This window comes from Planococcus citri, chromosome 1 (genome assembly GCF_950023065.1).
Source record: "Planococcus citri chromosome 1, ihPlaCitr1.1, whole genome shotgun sequence".
Lineage (NCBI taxonomy): Eukaryota > Metazoa > Arthropoda > Insecta > Hemiptera > Pseudococcidae > Planococcus > Planococcus citri.
The window spans coordinates 48,252,745-48,272,924 of NC_088677.1; the positions used below are offsets into that span (position 1 = coordinate 48,252,745).

At 33.3% G+C, this 20,180-nt stretch overlaps 3 protein-coding genes and 1 long non-coding RNA gene across 6 annotated transcripts in view; 3 read left to right on the forward strand and 1 right to left on the reverse strand.

Moving 5' to 3' along the window:
- The window catches only part of ZnT77C (Zinc transporter 77C), a 37,949-nt gene extending 30,249 nt beyond the window's left edge, over positions 1–7,700 (reverse strand). The window contains exon 1 of one of the 2 annotated variants that reach the window (XM_065345637.1): positions 7,563–7,700. The gene's annotated coding sequence lies outside the window, so the exon portion shown is untranslated. Of the gene's footprint in view, positions 1–5,981; positions 6,304–7,562 lie in introns of those variants that run through there. The other variant, XM_065345636.1, reaches the window with a different exon arrangement.
- On the forward strand, positions 6,516–7,467 carry LOC135832407 (uncharacterized). Its single transcript, XR_010556312.1, has 2 exons — positions 6,516–6,767; positions 6,992–7,467. It is a non-coding gene; the product is annotated as an uncharacterized LOC135832407 (long non-coding RNA).
- A 6,263-nt stretch (positions 7,701–13,963) lies between the features above and the next one.
- mRpL39 (mitochondrial ribosomal protein L39) lies at positions 13,964–16,288 on the forward strand. Of its 2 annotated transcripts, XM_065345645.1 has the most exons (9): positions 13,964–14,112; positions 14,195–14,269; positions 14,406–14,597; positions 14,678–14,920; positions 15,003–15,224; positions 15,555–15,655; positions 15,789–15,860; positions 15,938–15,985; positions 16,085–16,288. In XM_065345645.1, the coding sequence occupies exons 2-9, from the start codon at positions 14,197–14,199 to the stop codon at positions 16,160–16,162; spliced, it is 1,029 nt and encodes a 342-aa protein (XP_065201717.1). In that variant the 5' UTR covers positions 13,964–14,112; positions 14,195–14,196; the 3' UTR covers positions 16,163–16,288. The 2 variants fall into 2 exon arrangements, with proteins under 2 accessions (XP_065201717.1, XP_065201716.1); XM_065345644.1 differs by having other exon boundaries at positions 14,039–14,269.
- Positions 16,289–17,716: 1,428 nt separating this feature from the next.
- Positions 17,717–19,116, forward strand: RpL27A (ribosomal protein L27A). The gene is made up of 5 exons (XM_065345657.1): positions 17,717–17,870; positions 18,100–18,163; positions 18,254–18,351; positions 18,729–18,878; positions 18,950–19,116. Exons 1-5 carry the CDS (start codon positions 17,868–17,870, stop codon positions 19,076–19,078), a joined length of 444 nt encoding a protein of 147 aa, XP_065201729.1. The 5' UTR covers positions 17,717–17,867; the 3' UTR covers positions 19,079–19,116.
- The last annotated feature ends 1,064 nt before the right edge of the window (positions 19,117–20,180 follow it).

Here is a 20,180-nt window from a genome sequence, read left to right on the forward strand (position 1 = left end):
AAAATGCAACGAATTTTCAATTTTAGTTTTTTGTTCACTTATCAGCTCACACTTGCGTATTTGAATGTCAAAACAAATCAACACTACTGCATTATTTTACATATATCAAGCCAGTGTTACCAATCGCTCGTAAGATAAATCAATTATAATTTGAAAATGAACTTTTTATTCGCAAACATTCTCGTTTATTCAACAATGACCACAGAGACGGACCACTTTACTCGTACAAGTCGTACAATCAATTATCGTCTCATTTATTCGGTCATAGCTCTTTTTACATCCGACCTACGTAATATTTCACACGCTGCCAAAACATACTAATCAAGAACGAAACTGTTATAAATGTATAGCCGTTTTAAATTACCTGAATAGGAATACTGACATACTCAATTCGGGCGACATGTTTACAACACCTACTCACTACATACACGTGTACTTGAAATTCAATACATCCGCGTATATCAAAAAGTATACACCTTGCCACCTCGTATCGAAAAAGTCAACTGAGTGGAAAAATGATAGGTACCTACTCAGTTACTCACCTATAAAATCTCCCGTCCACGGCATTTATAGTAGTATTTACTACCAAAAACCGATAATATAAATAAATTTCAATCACCAAAAAGCGCTAAAAATTTATAAACATTTGTTTTGTCATTCGGGTCAATTAGATCGGTCATAATCATAATATATTTCAGAAACGCATCACAGTTAATTATCGAAGTACGTTAGGGGCGTATATAAACAAACGCACGAAGTACAAACGTTTACTACTTACGAATAAAATCACGTTTCCTAAATCTCGTTACTGTATCTGGTTCCCTGAAAACTTACCAACGTTTCGCTTCTATTTGTGACCTCAACAACTTAGGTCGAATAACCAGAAAAATGAGAAAAAATTCAAGTGGGTATCCGATCAACATTACTGAATATTTAGTTGCTGACACCTTATAGGTATCTACTTGTACTTATGCAGAAAAAAATTCAACTCTTGAAATTCATCGTTCTCGAACCGCGGTAAGGTACAAAATTTTTGCAATTTCGGGTAAATAAGCGAGAAATATGCAAGCCCGAGTATACCTAGATCCACTACCTACGCTTTTATCAACGCAAGAAGCTCCAATTTCGGCCATTAAAAATCACAGATAAGGCAAAAATTATTAAATTTCGATTTGTTGATATCGAAATTGAAAGTATAACACTTGATCAACGCGTGTAAAAACCACATATCGTGCGGGGACTTCAACTCGTACCGTACAACTACATACACCTGAACAAACTGCGATAAGAATTAACGTTGATGGCTGATGCTGACACAACTGTGTACTCGAGGACTAGGTTAGTAACTTGATGAATTTACATTGTTGCAACGAGGTGGTAAATCTTTAATAAACATTGAAAAAAAATCTGGTGATAATTTCCAATATTTTAATTATTCGGCTAAAAGGTTGACATTATTGATTCCGCTTAATTTTTTCTCGTGATAAAGGAATGAACCGAATAGGTAAAGATAAATTGATCGTAGAATTTAGGAATAATTTAGAAGGATGATCGCTCCGATTTTCCACCCTCTCATTTCAAATGACATCCGAATCTTCAGTTCAATGTGCTTAATCTGAGCATTAATTTCCGAAAATTCATCATTCCAATCGGGTTATTAAGTATAATCAATAAGCACGGGTACGATTTTTAACAAATTTTTATATAAAACAACAGGATCGGCTGGTCGTCTTTCTTTCTTGTGAAAGAGAAACATTGTTCCCTATGGCCTATATGCACAATTGACCTTCAAAAATCAAACACCACCAATTCGGAGCTTTCAGCAAAATTTCAATAATCTCCGTGATTTTCAAATTTTTCTCCTAGGGACAAGTAACTAATGATTACATTAGAACAGCTGAAAATTCGATTACAATCTACTATTGAGTATCTCAATTTAAACATTCCTCTCGTTCCAGAAAATTCAGGGTAAAACAGAATCGTCCGTTCGTCTGCCTCTCTTCTTCAAAAATGATGACCTGCAGCATCTGGTGACAATTAATTCTTTTTATCACTAATTTACTAACCTGACGCATACATTTTTCCCACTGATTTAATAAAGTTCGACAAAGAAAACGTACGCAGTATCATATCTGATATCACCGTTACCTATATTCATTCATCGTAGAAAGAAACATATTACGACAATTAGTACACATGAAAAAATCGGATATTTTCGACGCATCACTGACTTGCTGACCCATTGTTATATTACAAATTATGGTAAATAAATACTACATGCAACATGTTGACAACAAGGTGTAAAACGGGAGTCCGGAATGGGAATTTTCAACAAAAAAAATTAGCAATCAAAGTCATGTTACGGAAGATGAACTACACGATACGATCTGATCTGATGTGCATATGATACAAAATTCAAATAAGTATTTGTCGCTATACAAATACATACGTAGGTACGTATAAAGTTACGCTACAAATAGTCCATCGATGTATGTGCTTCCGTCTATAAGCTACATTATTTCCATAATGTTTTGATATAATTATCGTTGGCCAGATTCCATATAGCCTATTTTAATGGTAATATATATTCTTCCTACATCCTTACACTACTAATTTTACGTAATACATACACATGATTTTATATAACCGATATCACACTATTTCTATTAGTACATTTCATACCTACCTATATAAAACCATGGCGTTAATTTTGCAGTTGCAAATAATCGCCATCACGCGTTCTCTTAAATAGGTCAAAAACAACGATTTAGAAATTATTCTCCAATGCAATAAGAAATTTTAGTAGGATTTCCAACTAATCTCAATCCAATTGTAACAATAAATCTATTCTCGTACCTACACATCCGGAAATAATATATGTATCATTCTTCAAAAAACAAAAAAACTTGATTATCTTCAAAAACGACATTCAAGTATGAGATTTCTAAAAATTTCAATGTTTTTATCGCCCCATTTTACAATTAAATTTTGAATGATCAAATACCTATACTTACACATTTTTAAAAACTTCGCAGTCTCTGCTTCTCAAAAATATGTACGTTGCTCTGTTGCGACGATATTCAACTTTATGAACAAAACATTTTAAGCCATAAGCTTTGATAATAAAATTTTCATTCCTCTATGTTTGTAAATTGTAAACTTTTTCAAAAATTTCGATCGTTCTTCGGTTTTAAGGATTTTAAAATCCGTCTCAGAAAATACTTTGACTCTAAATGAACGATCTATGACCTGTTGGGAGGGGGTGCGGTGGTGGTGGTTCCCAAAAAATTAAAAAAACGTGTTCATTGACCTACCGAGCTGGTTTTTGACATTATATGTAGTAATTATTATACTTGCATCAAATAGCCAAATAGGTAAGTAATTTTTTTAATATTTCAAGATGGGTATATGAATATTCGCGTGAACAATGATAATCCACTCGAGTTATACGTAATTATATCATAAATGTTCCATGTAATTCACGTTTCCTTTAGATAACGCAATAAAGGTATTCGTACCCGCGTATACAGTACCATATGCACACACGAAAATGATCAACTTACTTGACAAATTCATAAGCGGAAATTAAATTAAATTCAATAAAGGCACTTTATCGAGTCGTGGACGAAATAAATTTGGCTAGAAAATAAGTAATTGCTCCATCAATAGGAGACGCATAATAAAGTAAGTATTGTAGGTATTTGTTTAGCATAATATGTACTTGGTACTCTTTTTGTAGAGATATCATCAATTGTTTTTACTGTACATAGGTATGTACCTACAAATAAATTTTAATGCATCAAGGAATGTAGTTCAAAGTAATCTTATTCAATGAGGAATTCAATCAAAAGTTTTATAGTAATGCCTTTGCAGACTTCATTTGAGGGACTCTAGTCGCATGCTACGTATTTTCGGCGCACCACGGTTGAAAGCACTGAAATCAATTTTTTTGGCCCATACAAGCTGATAATGCCTAAATGCTAACTACAGCCCAATCCAAGCTTAATTTGTCAAATCCAACTTAAATTCATTGATTTTACAGTGTTTCGGTACTTTCAATCGTGGTGCGTCGGAATCAAATCCCGATTCACATTGTACGTAGACGTAGTATGTATTCGGTACTTTCGACCAGGGTGCGCCGGAAATACCTTTGCAGAACTTTCGACCATGTTTGACCATTTTTGCGCCCAGAAGAGGGATAAATAACTTTTAGCCATCAACATTGATTTAAAAGGTATTCGAAGGTAATACACACGATATAGGTGAAATATCCTTATTCTTGGATTTGGGAAATTATAGTGGATTATTGTTGGGTACCTCTAAAAAAATTTTAGACCCAAAAATCCGTCCCCACCCTACTTCCCTTAAACAGTACTTGCGAAAAACCGTATTTTTCGCGCTAAAAAATCAATCTTTATGCATTTTGCATATTTTCTCCAAAACAAACGCAAAAATGGGTATTTTAAGAAATTTTTTTGAAAAAAAAGCACGACGCAGGCAATTTTTTTATTCAACTTGTATGATGGGAGAAAGTACTTGTCAAAATAGGCACCTACTTACGTATTTTGGCGAAAAAATTCTTTTGTGTAGCCCTCTTCAGTCCGGAACAATGGCGGTTCAAAGTTTTCTCTTGTCAATTATACCCCCAACCACTACGAAAAAATTTTTTGAAAAAAATGTTGGCAAAAGCCCCACAACAGTCTCAAGATGAATTACTTCAAAACCATAACCCTACGAACTAATATTGATACCATGGTAATTGGTATGGTAGTAAAAATCTTCAACACCCAGCCCTTAGAAATTGAAAATCAAAATTCTATTAAAACTTTCAAAACAAGGCTAAAAGGATAATCAGAGATCAATGCTTTTTACACAGAGCTGGAATTTTTTGAAACTTAATCCTCAGGATGTACTTATCTTAACTTAAGGGTGCTAAAACCCACACTTTAGTATTTAAAGTAATCATTGTGTCATTGTACGAGTACGAGACCAAAAGGCGCACGCTGCAGGTACGATAAAAATATTTGATTTGATTTAACGGCGGGGGCGGAGTTTTGGGTCTAAATTTTTTTTAGAGGTACCCATCCCAACAATAATTCATAATTTTCCCAAATCCAGAAACAGGGACATTTCACATATCTTACATCCGGGAATACCCAGAACCCTATTCCAACAATGCGAGATTTCTTAATTTAATGATAACTGGCCAATGATGATAAGTAAGTGTGTCACCTGCTTTAGCTACCCAACAAAACTTCATCATGATCTCCCTAGTTCTCTCCTTATTCCGTGAAAACCAAAACTGCAAATGAATGCACTTCAAAACACGATATACAAATCACATGTTCGCGAATTGAGTTGATGTTGAGGTAGGTTAATCTCCAACCTGTTGAATTAGGCATTTTAATATCTCCCAGGTACCTACCCCAATTCAAACTCAGATTAGAGCGGTACTTTTCTGTCTTTTTGAGCAATTTTGATGTTTTCATATTAAAAGAAATAGATCGAAATAAGCCGAAATTTAAAAAAAATCTGTGTTCTTTGGTAACTTTGGTTACAAGGACCAAGGTACTTTTCCATGCACAACGCATAGGTATCTACAGGGCAGGGCTACCGCCAAACAATAACGAGATTAAAACCTGAAACACGCAGGAACAGGAACGCTGTTATGCAATTCTAACACACAAATTGTAAAGGCCTGCATCTTGCATTGTTATCCTACCACTTTGAAAAGAAGTACTACGCAGTTGTTTAGCGTGCCTACTCCTTTCCTTTCATGATGTTGAATCGAAAAAATGTTTCAATTCCCAAAAAATCCACAATCCCACAGCTGTTGACAAATTTTAAACAAAATTAAGCTCGTATCCAAACATCGTAATTTTTCCTCTTATCAGGAACACTCGGGAAATCTTATCAATGTCATTGCACTCAGACTAAATATAAATAAAAAGTTGAGAACGTAATGAAACAATATTACATACCTTTTTTACTGATCCGGATATTCATGAAGTAAAGATGACAGAAACGATATAATCAAATTATAATTAACACACTACAACATACGTGAATATCAACACTCAACAATGAATCTATCAGCCATCAATTTAATCTACGTAAACTGTTAATTCATCCTAAATGATACGAAAAGGGCGAACGAAACGAATAAATTATTCCGTATTGCTCGAAACCACATCAAACACGTTGCATACCGAGCAAATCACAATGAACTTTATACCAACTAACAGCTGCCTCGCGACATCAACAACTGAAAATAACTTCGTAGTACATAGAATGCTAATACCCAGACGTATTCAAAGTCTGTATTATCGTCATTCCCACCATGTGATTGCAACCGCTATTTTAAAGGGGTTTTATAGTGGGGATTGAGGAAGCTGGTGGAAAAACGGGATTTTGTATTTTGTAAACACTCTTCTTATCTTATCATCCTTATCTGCGTTTGATGAGAGGAGAGAGAATTTTCATTTTCTTTTTACCAACTCTGTGTTAGCACTTAGCAGCTCACTATCAAGTTCAAATAATTAAGCCAAGCCAGGCAGTAGGCATCACGTTGTTTTAGTTATTTGCAATGCTTTTGAAATTAGTAGAACGTTGAAATATTTTCACGTATAGAATGGAATAGGTTTATTAATTTGGGTATGAACTCCGGTCAATGGAATAGCCTTTGTTTTTTTATGTTGGAATAATAAGCCTCAAAATTGAGAAGTTCTAATGATGAATATGTCATCGAGTGTCAAGAATAAAAGTTGGTAGGTAAATTTTATATTTATTCTGTCTTCTGTCCTGTTCTCAGTCTTTTTAGTCGCTACCCTTGATATAGGGTCTCCACTATATATCTCCTGACTTGGGCACTTACTTGGACCAGGCTACTAGTTACCTAGTTAGTAGTATCAGTACGTAGTTACCTAAAACGCACAACCACACGTTACTAGTTAAACCGATGAATTCATTTTTCTTTTCTTTTTTTATCTAGGTAGTTCTAATAAGAATGTTGGAGATATTGGGCTTTTTAAGTGTTAGGAAGAAATTAGGAGGCAATCAGCTATAGATTTGATATTACAATTTTTATACCTACTAACTCATATAATTTAAGTAGGTCCCGTCCTCTTGAAAAGAAAGACGCTTATTAGGTAATCCAACCTGTGACTCAACCTCTTTTTAAAGTATGGAGGCTATATGGTTAATTTCGTGTTTCCCAAATCAAATGATAGATATGTCTTATTCACTAGTTTTCATTTTTTTCAGGTGTGCGCACAACACCGCGTTACTTAGTTCAACCAATGAATTCATTTTTCTTTTCTTTTTTTATAGGTAGATAATATACATATTATGCAAATAATATACTTTTAAAAAAATATCAGCATCTCTGATTTAAAATATACTAATTTTCATAGGTAGGTATAGGTAAATCCAATGTGTAATTACTTAATAAAGACATTAAATATCGTGCCTGATATGTACATACTTTTGTTCAATATTTTTCAAATTTATCAATATCTTAGTTATCTACGGTGTATATGCTAGATGCCTACATTTTTACTTACCAAATTTTGATGCAAAAAAATAATGAATAAAAACTGTCAATTATTAATAACGGAAATGATTAAACACGGTTGCAATGAAACGAATGAGAATATGTAGGTACTATAGATTGATAACTTCAAAAGATGAATGAATTACAAAACACGACAATTAAAACCATTCTGAATGGTCTTTTTTAAACGAAATATTAATCTTTAATAGCAGTTTCAATTAGAAAGGCATGATTTACATTACGAAATGTAAGCAGAATTAATACATACACAATAAAAAGAAATAGAGCCGTGTGCAGCGCATTTGAATTGAAATTAGTAGCTAATATGCAAGAATTATCTTCTATTTTACCTTAACATCAATTATTTATCTAATCTTCATTGAGTGAAATTATTGAAGGTATGTACTTATTATTCTAAAATTTTTTAGCCCTCTTCAACCTTAGGCTACTGTTTTAAATTTCAGTTACGCTCTCGACTCGAATATCTTTAGTATTTCAAGTATTTTTCAATGCACTGGGTTTTTTGACCATTTTTGCTAAAATTGGACCTACATTATTACATTTTTGCAACAAAATGCAGAAAATCAGTTCAATTTTCACGTATAATTATTAATCAATATTTTTGCCGCCAAGCAGGGAAAATTAATTTGAACATCAATGAAATTGAAGTAAAAATTTCTATTCAAAAACAAATAAAAACTGAAACACCATTTGGTGGTTTTGGTTCTAAAGTGGTTTTTGTTGGTGGTTGTTTCAAACCCTAGATGTACCTGGGAACTTGAATAATGACTTTCACAGGCGAACGCCTGTCAAAAATAAGGCAACAAATTGATGCTACGTCAAGGCATAGTTTCCAAGAACTTTGTTACGCCATGAATTTGATTGAAATTAAATTGAGTGACTGAATGGGCAGTAGCAGTAGGTATTTGTTTTTATAAAGGCAAACATGTACATACATACAAGGTGCGCAGAAATATCGAGTATCGCGAACAAATTTTTTTGTCAAAAATATGCAGGTTCAAAAAAAAATAGAAACATAAAAGAAAAATATTAATCAAAAAATTGAATATAAAAAACATTCTTTGGGGTAGGTACTCGATATTTTTGCGCACCCTGTGGGCTGTACACCTATAATGACCTATTCATGTTTCTGTTTTTTTTCTTTTTTAGTTAAAAGATAATGGATACCTAAATTGAGTATAGGGAAGGAGACAACATTGAAAAATATGTTTGCCCATAGCAGCAATTACCTAATAAACAGAATGAGGAGGTTTTGTTTTGTTTGGAAATGTTCCAGTGTACTCAGAATGTTTTTGTTCGACTTCATATTTTTGTAGCAATGTTGAGCTACCTAGCTATTTCTCTGTTTTACACTACATTGGAATAAATATAAATCCAAAATCGTTGATAAGATTGTTTTCTAAAATTCAGAAATATTCAACAGTAAAAATTGAAAAATCAATACTTTTCAATTCGGACGTCAAGTTTTTTGGTATTTTGGTATTCCTTTTCTTTTCCATCATTCCATCGCAGAAAAGAAAGGAAAAATAATTAAAAAAAAGATTTGGGTCCACATTTTGGCAGCTTTTTCACAAAATGTTTAGTTATAAAAATGTTGATGAAACTATGAAACGAATATTCGCAATAGGTATTAGTATTAGGTACCTACGTACTTATTTGAATATTTGGGTGTCCGGTGTTTCAAATTCAAAGATTTTCCCGTTCGAATGTCAGATTGGCATGGGCAGGGATGTTACCCGAAATGGAGAAAATTATCGGTAACGGTTTTGCAGTTGAAGTTCTGTGCATAAAAATACCAGTTTTTTTTTTTAAATTATCAATTATAAGGTTGCGGTTTAAAGTTACGGTTATGACAAAAAAAAAATAAAGATTACGGTTTATGGGTTTTCCTCAATTCCTCCATTGAGGAAATGCAAAGATGATAAAAACAATACTTATACCTAATCACCAAAAAAAAAAGTAAGCAAGTAAATAAGTATGGGAGAAAAAGAAATTTTCCAAAATAATTGAATAAATAAGGTAAAAAAATTTTAAAACCTGCAAAATTTGCCAAAAAAAAGAGCATCAATTTGATTAAAATGACTAAAAATTACTTCAAAGCAAAAGTGTTAAAAACGGTCAAAAAAGCCTATAAAATAAATTCAAAACCACTCAACTTCAACATCGCCATTCGCCAAAACCAAAACATGATGATAATTTTTGTGAAATTAAATTTACATGAAATTTAACATTAACAGGATTTAAAGTTCTAGATTAGGGAAGTATACGCATACGCCATTTTGGTTCGACACAACGGATGTAAACAACATCGCTCTTATGTATGTATACAATCTTACGAGTAAAAAATGCAATTTTTTCGATTGTTCGCGGGTTCAGGTGAATTTTTAAGTAGTTTCAAGCTAAAGACAATGAAATTTCCTATCGATTGATGTTAAATTTTTGTTATTTCGCGAAAAATTGACGATTTTATGAATACTTCCATTACCCGATTTTTTCATACTATATGTGTCAATTTTAAACTAAAAATACTCAAAATCTTCAGTGAACACACAGGTATTTTAATATATCAAAATGTTCGTAATTTCATCGTCTTTAAAATGGGCGTTTATCGAAAGCTCTACATGCAACCGTTCAAAAGTTGTAGAAGTTTAAAGTTGCGAAAACAATGCAAAAACCAACCGCGGATGGTAAGTATTGAACTTTGAACTAGAATTACTTAAAATTTTCAACGAACACATAGGTATATTAATACAGCAAAACGTTCGTTATTTTATCCTTTTTAAAATGGGTCTTTACCGAAAGCTCTAACTTCTACCGTTCAAAAATTCTTGAAGATCAAAGTTGCGGAAAATGTTCTACAATCAACACTAAGTGACTGATAACAGTGATAACATTGATAACACAATTTGAACACTTTCCGCAACTTTGATCTTCAAGAATTTTTGAACGGTAGAAGTTAGAGCTTTCGGTAAAGACCCATTTTAAAAAGGATAAAATAACGAACGTTTTGCTGTATTAATATACCTATGTGTTCGTAGAAAATTTTGAGTAATTCTAGTTCAAAGTTCAATACTTACCATCCGCGGTTGGTTTTTGCATTGTTTTCGCAACTTTAAACTTCTACAACTTTTGAACGGTTGCATGTAGAGCTTTCGATAAACACCCATTTTAAAGACGATGAAATTACGAACATTTTGATATAATAAAATACCTGTGTGTTCGCTGAAGATTTTGAGTATTTTTAGTTTAAAGTTGACACATATAGTATGAAAAAATCGGGTAATAAAAGTATTCATAAAATCGTCAATTTTTCGCGAAATAACAAAAATTTAACATCAATCGATAGGAAATTTCATTGTCTTTAGCTTGAAACTACTTAAAAATTCACCTGAACCCGCGAACAATCGAAAAAATTGCATTTTTTACTCGTAAGATTGTATACATACATACGCTCTGATGTTGTTTACATCCGTTGTGTCGAACCAAAATGGCGTATGCGTATACTTCCCTAATCTAGAACTTTAACAGGATTGAGCGATGACATGACGACTTTCAAGCAGAGTTGGGGCGATTCTTTGATTTATCGAATCGAACTCTTTTGCCCGCGATTCTTCTGAAAAAAGAATCCGATTCTGAGAATTTCGATTCTTTTTGTACAAGAATCGCGATTCAGAATCGTGGGAATCGCGATTCTGAATCGCGAGAATTGCGATTCTTTTTGCGATTCTTTTATCACTGTTTTATTTTACTAAGTACTCCTCCGTCAGTAAATAAATAAAATAAATATAAAACGGTCCGTGTTCTATGTATGTTCCCTTTCATTTAAATTGAATCAAATTTTTCATTTTTATTTAGTGCAGTTAGCACAGTACATCATAATACATTACAAGTTTAAACAGCAAAGAAAGAACTAACAGTTATGAGTTAACACAACTGCCAAACCAAGAAATAAAACTTGAAACCGAAGTCCAAACTAAAACTAAGAGGTCAAACAAAGTCAAACATAGACCTAGACCAAAGAAAAAAAATTAAAATACTTGAAAAATTACAAAAAAAAAAATTCAAAAGAATTTAATTTTCACACCTTTTGAAGAAAGAAAATCGGCTTTAAAAAAAATCAAATTCAGGGAGGGTGTCTACCAAAATTTGAGATTCAAAAATCGTGACATACCGCGACTTTTTTTCAGCCTCACCCCAATAGTCGGGGAGCCCACTTAAGGATAAATTGCACCCCCCCCCCCGTTGATCCTCCGGGACAACTTTTTTCTTAAAGGGGGAGTCCTAAGGAACATTTCTAGCCCTTGTACTCAAAAAAAAAGTGGCCCTACTTCAGCCGAAATCGCAGATTTTGCGTTCCAACATAGGACTTGCTCAACATTTTTCAAACTGTACAAAGGTAGATCGAAAGATCAAGCAAAAATTTATCACCTGTCAAAATTTCAAGTGCCAAAGTGCGTTTTTCGATTTTTGTTGAATTTTTGAAAATCAAATTTAGGCCAAAAATGTGGGAAAAAATCAAAATTTTACCAAATTGACCAAGAAAGCTGAAATTTGGGATATACCCTATTTTCGACATGCCAAATCGATTGGAAACTGTTTCAAACCGTTTTGAGCAGTTCTGGAGCCTCCAGTAGATTTTTTAAACTCGTAATTCCCACAAAATTTCACCAAAATGGAGTTGGAAAGCTGAAATTTATTCTGCAAACTAATTTCAATACGCTACGAAGTCAACTGCAGGGAAATTTCAAGTGGTTTTGGAGCCTCCAGCGATTTTTTGAAAATTACTGGAGCCTCCAGTAGATTTTTGAAACTTTAAAATTTCCTAAAAATTTCATCAAACGCAGGTAGAAACTAGAAAATCAAAATTCATTCTGCAAACTAATTTTACTACGCTACGAACTCGTCTGCTGGTGGATTTCAAGTCATTTTGGAGCTTCCAGTCACTTTTCGAGAGGTCTTATGGTGTTTTTTGGAAAATTGAAATTTCCAAGAAGTAGCTGAAAGCTTCAAAACCATTTAAAACCATTTGAAACCACCATGTAGTCGACTTCATATCGTATTGAAATTAGTTTGCGAAGTAAATTTTAGCTTGCCAACTTCATTTGGTAAAATGTTGCGGGAATTTCAAGTTTCCAAAATCTACTGGACGCTCCAGTAATTTTCAAAAAGGCGCTGGAGGCTCCAAAATGATTTGAACCTACCTGAAGTCGTCTTCAGAGGGTGTTAAAATTGGAGCGCAGAGTAAATTTCAGCTTTCCATCTCCATTTCATGAAATTTTGTGAACATTTAAAGTTTCAAAAATCTACTGGAGGCTCCAGTAATTTTCAAAAAATCGCTGGAGGCTCCAAAACCACTTGAAATTTCCCTGCAGTTGACTTCGTAGCGTATTGAAATTAGTTTGCAGAATAAATTTCAGCTTTCCAACTCCATTTTGGTGAAATTTTGTGGGAATTACGAGTTTAAAAAATCTACTGGAGGCTCCAGAACTGCTCAAAACGGTTTGAAACAGTTTCCAATCGATTTGGCATGTCGAAAATATGGTACCTATATCCCAAATTTCAGCTTTCTTGGTCAATTTGGTAAAATTTTGATTTTTTCCCACATTTTTGGCCTAAATTTGATTTTCAAAAATTCAACAAAAATCGAAAAACGCACTTTGGCACTTGAAATTCTGATAGGTGATAAATTTTTGCTTGATCTTTCGATCTACCTTTGTACAGTTTGAAAAATGTTGAGCAAGCTCTATGTTGGAACGCAAAATCTGCGATTTCGGCTGACCTGTCAATCAAAATGGCCACCATTTTGTAAGTAGGGCCACTTTTTTTTTGAGTACAAGGGCTAGAAATGTTCCTTAGGACTCCCCCTTTAAGAAAAAAGTTATCCCGGAGGATCGACGGGGGGGGGGTGCAATTTATCCTTATGTGGGCTCCCCGGCTACCACTTTTTAATGAAAAAAAAAATATAAAGAATCGCAAATTGGAAAAGAATCGAGAGCCTCTAAAATTGCGATTCGCGAAAAATAAAAGAATCCGATTCTTTTCAAATGCGATTCTTTTTCAAAAAGAATTGGATTCAGAATCGGATTCAGAATCTCGACCCTTGCGATTCCTCACGATTCATTTCAGAGATTCTGAATCGCCCCAACTCTGCTTTCAAGTTTCAACACATGTTGGTGTTCAGGTGTTGAAACTCTTTTGAGCTCTGAGGCTCTGAAAATCGAAAAGATGAAGTTTGCCCCTAGTTTGCCTTGGGAACCGACGTTGGGAACCCAAAATAACCAAACTGCTACCTGCCTACAAACGTAACGTAACCTACTCAGTCTAGAGCCAAGTCAAGACAACGAAACGAAATAAACCGGCCAATCAAATATCGGAGAAAAGAAACAAAAAATTCATGGATCCTGGCGGGAACACCTCGTAATCGACAATCGTAACATCGTAACCTCGTCTTTGAATTTTTGATTATTTTTTATTATCATTTATCATTTTCCTTTTCAGTTTTCATATCTATATCAGTGAAAAACGTAGAAAAGCCGCATGTTCGTGAAAATAAATTTTCAAATTTGAGTAAATTCTTCATGTTTTATTTTATGAACTGAATTCAATTTTTTTGCGTTGCAGTTATGAAGAATTCGACTGCCTTGTTGAAAATAGTTCATTTGCGGAACAATCTGAGATTTGTTGGAACTCAACCATGTAAGTAATTTTGATCTTGCTCTCATCCTCGGATTTCATTTCCAGACTAAAAGATGATTCGAGTAGCTGATCCTTTCGTGATAGTGTATTTATAACACACATCTATTATGTTTTTCGTTGTTGATTGTTTCGTTAGGTCGGTATTGCTCCACCAGTACAAAAGCCGATTTCAAAAAACACCAAAATGAGTTATTCAATGCTGAACAAAAACGGCAGAGAGAAGAAGTTGGTAGAATCGAAAAAATTGCAGTGACTTACCGCGGTACTCCAAAGGATGTGCGATTGATAATGAATAAAAACATATCAACGCCTTTCAACTGCGCTCAGCGTAAATTACCGATATTTTATCATTCTGACAGTATGTTGTAAAGTTATCGCAGATTTAAAAATCGTGTCAATTTTCCGTAGATATGTTGCAAATGTTGATTCGGAGGTCAGCTTTGGCTGTGGTGGATGGAAGCACATTATGGGATATGCACCGTCCGTTGGAATCAGATTGCGAATTACAACTGTTGCATTTTCAAGATGAAAATCCTTCTCAACTTAATAAGACTTTTTGGAGGACCTGTTCGTTGATGTTGGGAGCTGTTGCTGAAACTGCATTCAAAGATAATGTTGAAGTGAAATTACATAGTTTTCCTAAGCCTAATGGTAACACACAACATTTTTCAAATAAAAGGGAATTATTTATCCTTCAAATTTCGTTAATTCTAATTTTGTAATAATTCTACAGTGCGCAGCGGAAGTTTTGTTTACGATGTAGAAATGCCGAATCTTTCGTCTTGGAATCCTACTACAGATGAGCTTAGAATTTTATCTGCTGAAATGGTCAAGTTGTCAAATAAAAATCTTGCAGTAGAAAGATTGGAAGTTAAAGAAAAATTATCGTTACAAATATTCGAAAACAACAAGCATAAGTTAGATCAAATACCAGATATATCAGCTCGTTCGCCTGGTAAATTTTCTTTTTATTAATTACTAATTAATTTTCTATTGTCAAACTAATGTAACTGTATCAATTTAAAAAAATCGCCAAGTCAATACTTGCAATAAATCTTGTTAAGAACGTTGCTTGTGAGCTTGGAGTTAGTGTATGAAGTTTGGTTGATGGATCTGAATTTCGTCTTCTGTGAACCTAATTTTATAAGCACATACGTATCGTTGCCACTTTCGAATGATTGTGCTTCTAATTTCCCAACTAATATGAGTTCTATGTACATTATTTGTTTTGCAAGCAGCAGAATTAGTAATTATTGTTAGATGCAATGTTGAATATGAATTTCAGATAAGAAAGTTACACTATATCGGATCGGTGATCACATAGACATCAGTCGTGGACCAATGGTTGGAAACACTTGGTTTCTGGGTCGATGTACGATTTCTGCGGTGAGTTTCTCCGATATCAAATGAGTTTTTTTGTATTCTGAAAATCGTGGACTATAATATACATATCATAAGCCGCACACATTTTCAGAAATTCTTAGATAGAGTAGTTTTCATTCTGAATAACGATTTACAGGTGCATAAACTTGAATCTGATCGCGGAAATTTCTACAGATTTCAAGGAGTAGCTTTACCTAAAGGATTAATGGTAATTTCATTTTGTTAATGGCTTAAGATTTACAATATAAATAAAAAAAATTTATATGTAATGTGTTTCGATTCCAGTTAAACCATTATGCATTTTCAATTTTAGAGAAAAGAGCTATGAAATTGGTGAGCAAATTGAAAATAAGTATTTCTGTAGAAATAGTCATGAATTGAGAAAGCCTGTTTCTTATATTTTTCAAAACATTAACGCGAAATCTGTTTCAGAATAAAGGACTTTTGCCCTGGCAATACGAAACCGATTCATTTCATCCAGAACTTCAAAGTGTTGGAATAACTGCATAAAAATTGGCAGCAACTAGTCTTGAAAAACATTCTTGTATTTCAGATCTGTAATGACTGAAATAAATGATATTTTTGTTATAAATACAATCATGAAAAAGTTGCAAAATATAATTTCTTGTTACTAACCTTCAATTTTTTTTTTGAAATGAAAAAAGATGTGAAATTTGTGTTTTGTTACTATCAAAACTTATTTTTCGTTTTCAAGAATTTTTAGTCTTATCAATTTTCATCATTTTGAGTTTTTTTTTTAAATCTCTAGCATTCAGTTTGAGAGTTATCAAAGTACAAAGTTCAATGTTCAAAGTTGCAAAATGTACAATGTACCTAATAGTAATAATAACAAGTCAGTAGTCACAACTTCAGAAGTGAAGCTTGATTGAACAAAAAAATCAAAATGCAATGCAGGGGTACGCTCAGAAATATCGAGTACCCCTAAAAAAGTTGTTGTTTGACTATTATAATATAATATTTCGGTCTGCGTCTGTGTATTTTCAGTATTTTTAACAAAAAAAAAAACTTTCTTGCGGTACACGAATGACGAACTCGATATTTCTGCGTGCCGTGTAAGTGCATCGTCTGTTCGAGCGCTCTTCAAGTTGAATTTTTTTTTACAGTTTGCTGTAAAATTGCATTTCAGCAGTATGCAGTCCATTTTGAGTCGGTAATTTGCGCTCAAAAACACTGTATTTGATTTTTTACATATACATACGTAAAAAATCAATGAAACTACTAAGCTAAGTAAAAATGAGGAGCTTGGTTACAAAGTTAGACAAACGCCACAGGGTTGATTTTGAGAAAATCTATGTTTTTTGTTACAAAAATATACAGCATTGTAAAGGTGGGGGATATTTGACAAATTGTAGTGATGATACTGAGTAACAAAAATACAAAAAATATCCTCCCACCATCACCGCCCACCACTAATAAAATGAACCTGAAAATGCACTTGTCTGATTTTGAAACCAAGATGAAGATAATTTGAAAGTGAAGCTGTCTAGATCAGTTAGGTTTTGATACGTATAGGATTTTTAACGCTCTTTCCATTTCTGAAATTGTCCATTAGTTTCAAAATAGTGCATAAAAGGTCAAAAAACGTGATCAAAGTTTTGCCTTAGTTTCAAACACGGACATGTGAACATTATCTTAGTTTCAAAATGAGACATATCCTATCATCTTAGTTTCAAAAACAGACATATCCAGGATATGTCTGTTTTTGAAACTAAGACAATTTGCACATGTCTGTGTTTGAAACTAAGGCAAAACTTTGAGCGCGTTTTTTACTCGTTTACGTACTATCTTGAAAATAACAGACCTCGGCGATGAAAAGAGCGTTAAAAATCCTATAAGAATCAATATCTAACACAATTTTTGTAGAAGTGGCGTTTGTCTAACTTTGTAACCAACCTCCTCAAATATTTGATTGAAAATAAAATTTTTTATAAATTTTAATATATTAATTTTAATTTTCAATTAAAGTTACAAATTTTCAATTTCGTCCGATTTGAATTTTTTTATTTTATTTTAAAATTTTTAAACCAATCCGAAGTTTTAAAATTTTTATCACAAAATTCATTCTGGCAAAGCAGTACAGCTGCAAAGTCAATAAATAAGCAAGCACACACTTCGTCAAAAATCGTAACACCGACAACGTGCCAACACCATAGTTCTCTTATTTGCTTTCAATTAAAAATTTTAACATATAAGAATGGTAAGTCAACTTTATTAATTTTATTTTTATTATTATTATTTTGATGTAGTTCTCGTACATTTTCATAATCCCACAATTGCTTTATTTCATCGTGATGGTTGGTAATTCGTTGATACGTAGCTCTTAATCCTTTTCATCTCTAGATCATTCATAACTTTCAACACATGATTATGCGTTATGTAAAATTTCAAGTTTCTATTAATTGATTATTAATTGATTTCTTTTGTAGTCTACCAACAAGAAGAAGACGAGGAAACTACGTGGACATGTGAGTCATGGTCATGGTAGAGTCGGTAAGTTCATTTTCGCAACTTGGAAGTACTAGAATATATCTTCGTGATGGAAGTCCATATTTGCATATAATAATGCACTGTGCATTTCAGGTAAACATAGAAAACATCCTGGTGGTAGAGGTAACGCCGGTGGTATGCACCACCATAGAATCAACTTTGACAAATACCATCCTGGATACTTCGGAAAAGTAAGCGTTTATGTATTTTTTCACTCTGATATCTCTGTTAATCGTGGTGCTTCGCCGTCATCTTGAATATGATGAAAATCTCAATTGTTTAGCGACAGGCGGTCTGATCCGTGTGATGTTTTATGAAGTCTGATATGACATAGTACCCGTATTATTGAATAAGTTTTAGAAATATGTATAGTTTTAGCATACATACATATTGTCCTTACAAGTAGCGCTGACACTTCTCACTATGATGATATCATTATTGTTTAGCGACAGGCGGTCTGATCCGTGTGATGTTTTTTAAAATTCTGATGTGTTTTTTTTTAGCAGTGAATCACCAAAATATGGAATGTGTTCTATTTATATTTAATGGCTTTTCATATTTGTTTTAGGTCGGTATGCGTAATTATCATCTGAGAAGAGGTTCGAATTGGTGTAAAGCTATAAATATTGATCAGCTGTTCACCTTAATTCCCGAAGAAACCAGACAAAAGTACGCTAAAAATCAAGATAAAGCCGTTGTTATCGATGTAGTGAAAAAAGTGAGTTTTCTTATTCGCGTATTCATTTTGGAAACTAACATTGTTCTGATGATGTGATGATGATGTTGCAGGGATATTATAAAGTTTTAGGAAAAGGATTCTTACCTAAGCAACCAGTTATCGTTAAAGCGAAATTCTTCTCTAAAAGAGCCGAAGAAAAGATAAAGCAAGTTGGCGGTTGTTGTGTATTACAAGCATAATTTCTTGTCTTTGATAATAAAAATCATTTTATATCTAATGTTCTGTCTCGAGTTAATTTCATTAAATTTTGATTTTCGTTACAACTCGCTTATTCCGTAGTAACAGTTGCTTCATATGTAATATTTCATGGGATAGCGATTATTTCATGATCTGGAATGCATCGTTGAGTGTAAGTTTTCAATCAATCTGAATAGTTCCATTGCTGGAACTGATAGTATGCGGTTTAAGAATAATTGAAAGCTGTGAACGAATTGTTTGTTTCAACTGAAAGTACGGTTTCTTCTTTCTTGAATATATATATGTACGTAATTACCAAGTCTTCAAATAATTGTGCAACTACCATCATGAAAAGTGACCGTTTTTAATGTAATACGTTCACTGTGTGATTAACGAAGGTGAAAATGAATGGGAAGTCAAATAACGTATTCAAGAAGCCAGATCGAGTAACTGCTACAAATAAATCCGGAAGTAACGAGATTCACACCATGATCGTTCGTAAAACGAATAATTGATGCGATCGTGTTAAATCGTGTTGGCGAAGGCGAAGAAGGGGAACGAGTGAAAGCGGAAAATGAAGCAAGAAACACGAGATGTTTAAAAATAATAAAAATATTATAGATGAACGGCACTTGAGTATGTGAGAATCTGAATCAGTGAGTTGCTGAATTTATCGACTGTTTTCCTTAGCTGAAATCATTTTTGATGGTCAAAAATGAAACATATTTCGCAGTTCGTAATTCATTTCAATCGTCAATTCGTCATCGTGTTAGTGAACTTGAAATTTGAATCGACTGAGATTCGATGACGAATGGTCAAGAAACAAGAATTCAAAATTTTGATTTTACATTTACAAACATGCAAGATCTGATCTGACCTCTCTTCAACACTAACAGTCAGTAGTTCTCTACAATGTATGAATATACATAAACAACTAGTTATTGTGGGTTTTTCCCGTACTTTTGCTAATTTTATTTTAATTTTTCTCCGTACACCATTGTCGGGCTCGGGCGTCGACTTCGGAGGAAAAAAAATAAAAAAATTTGAATGATCTTACGAGTAGCTTTGAAAAATGGCCACAAGATGTCGGAATTTCGAATTCTT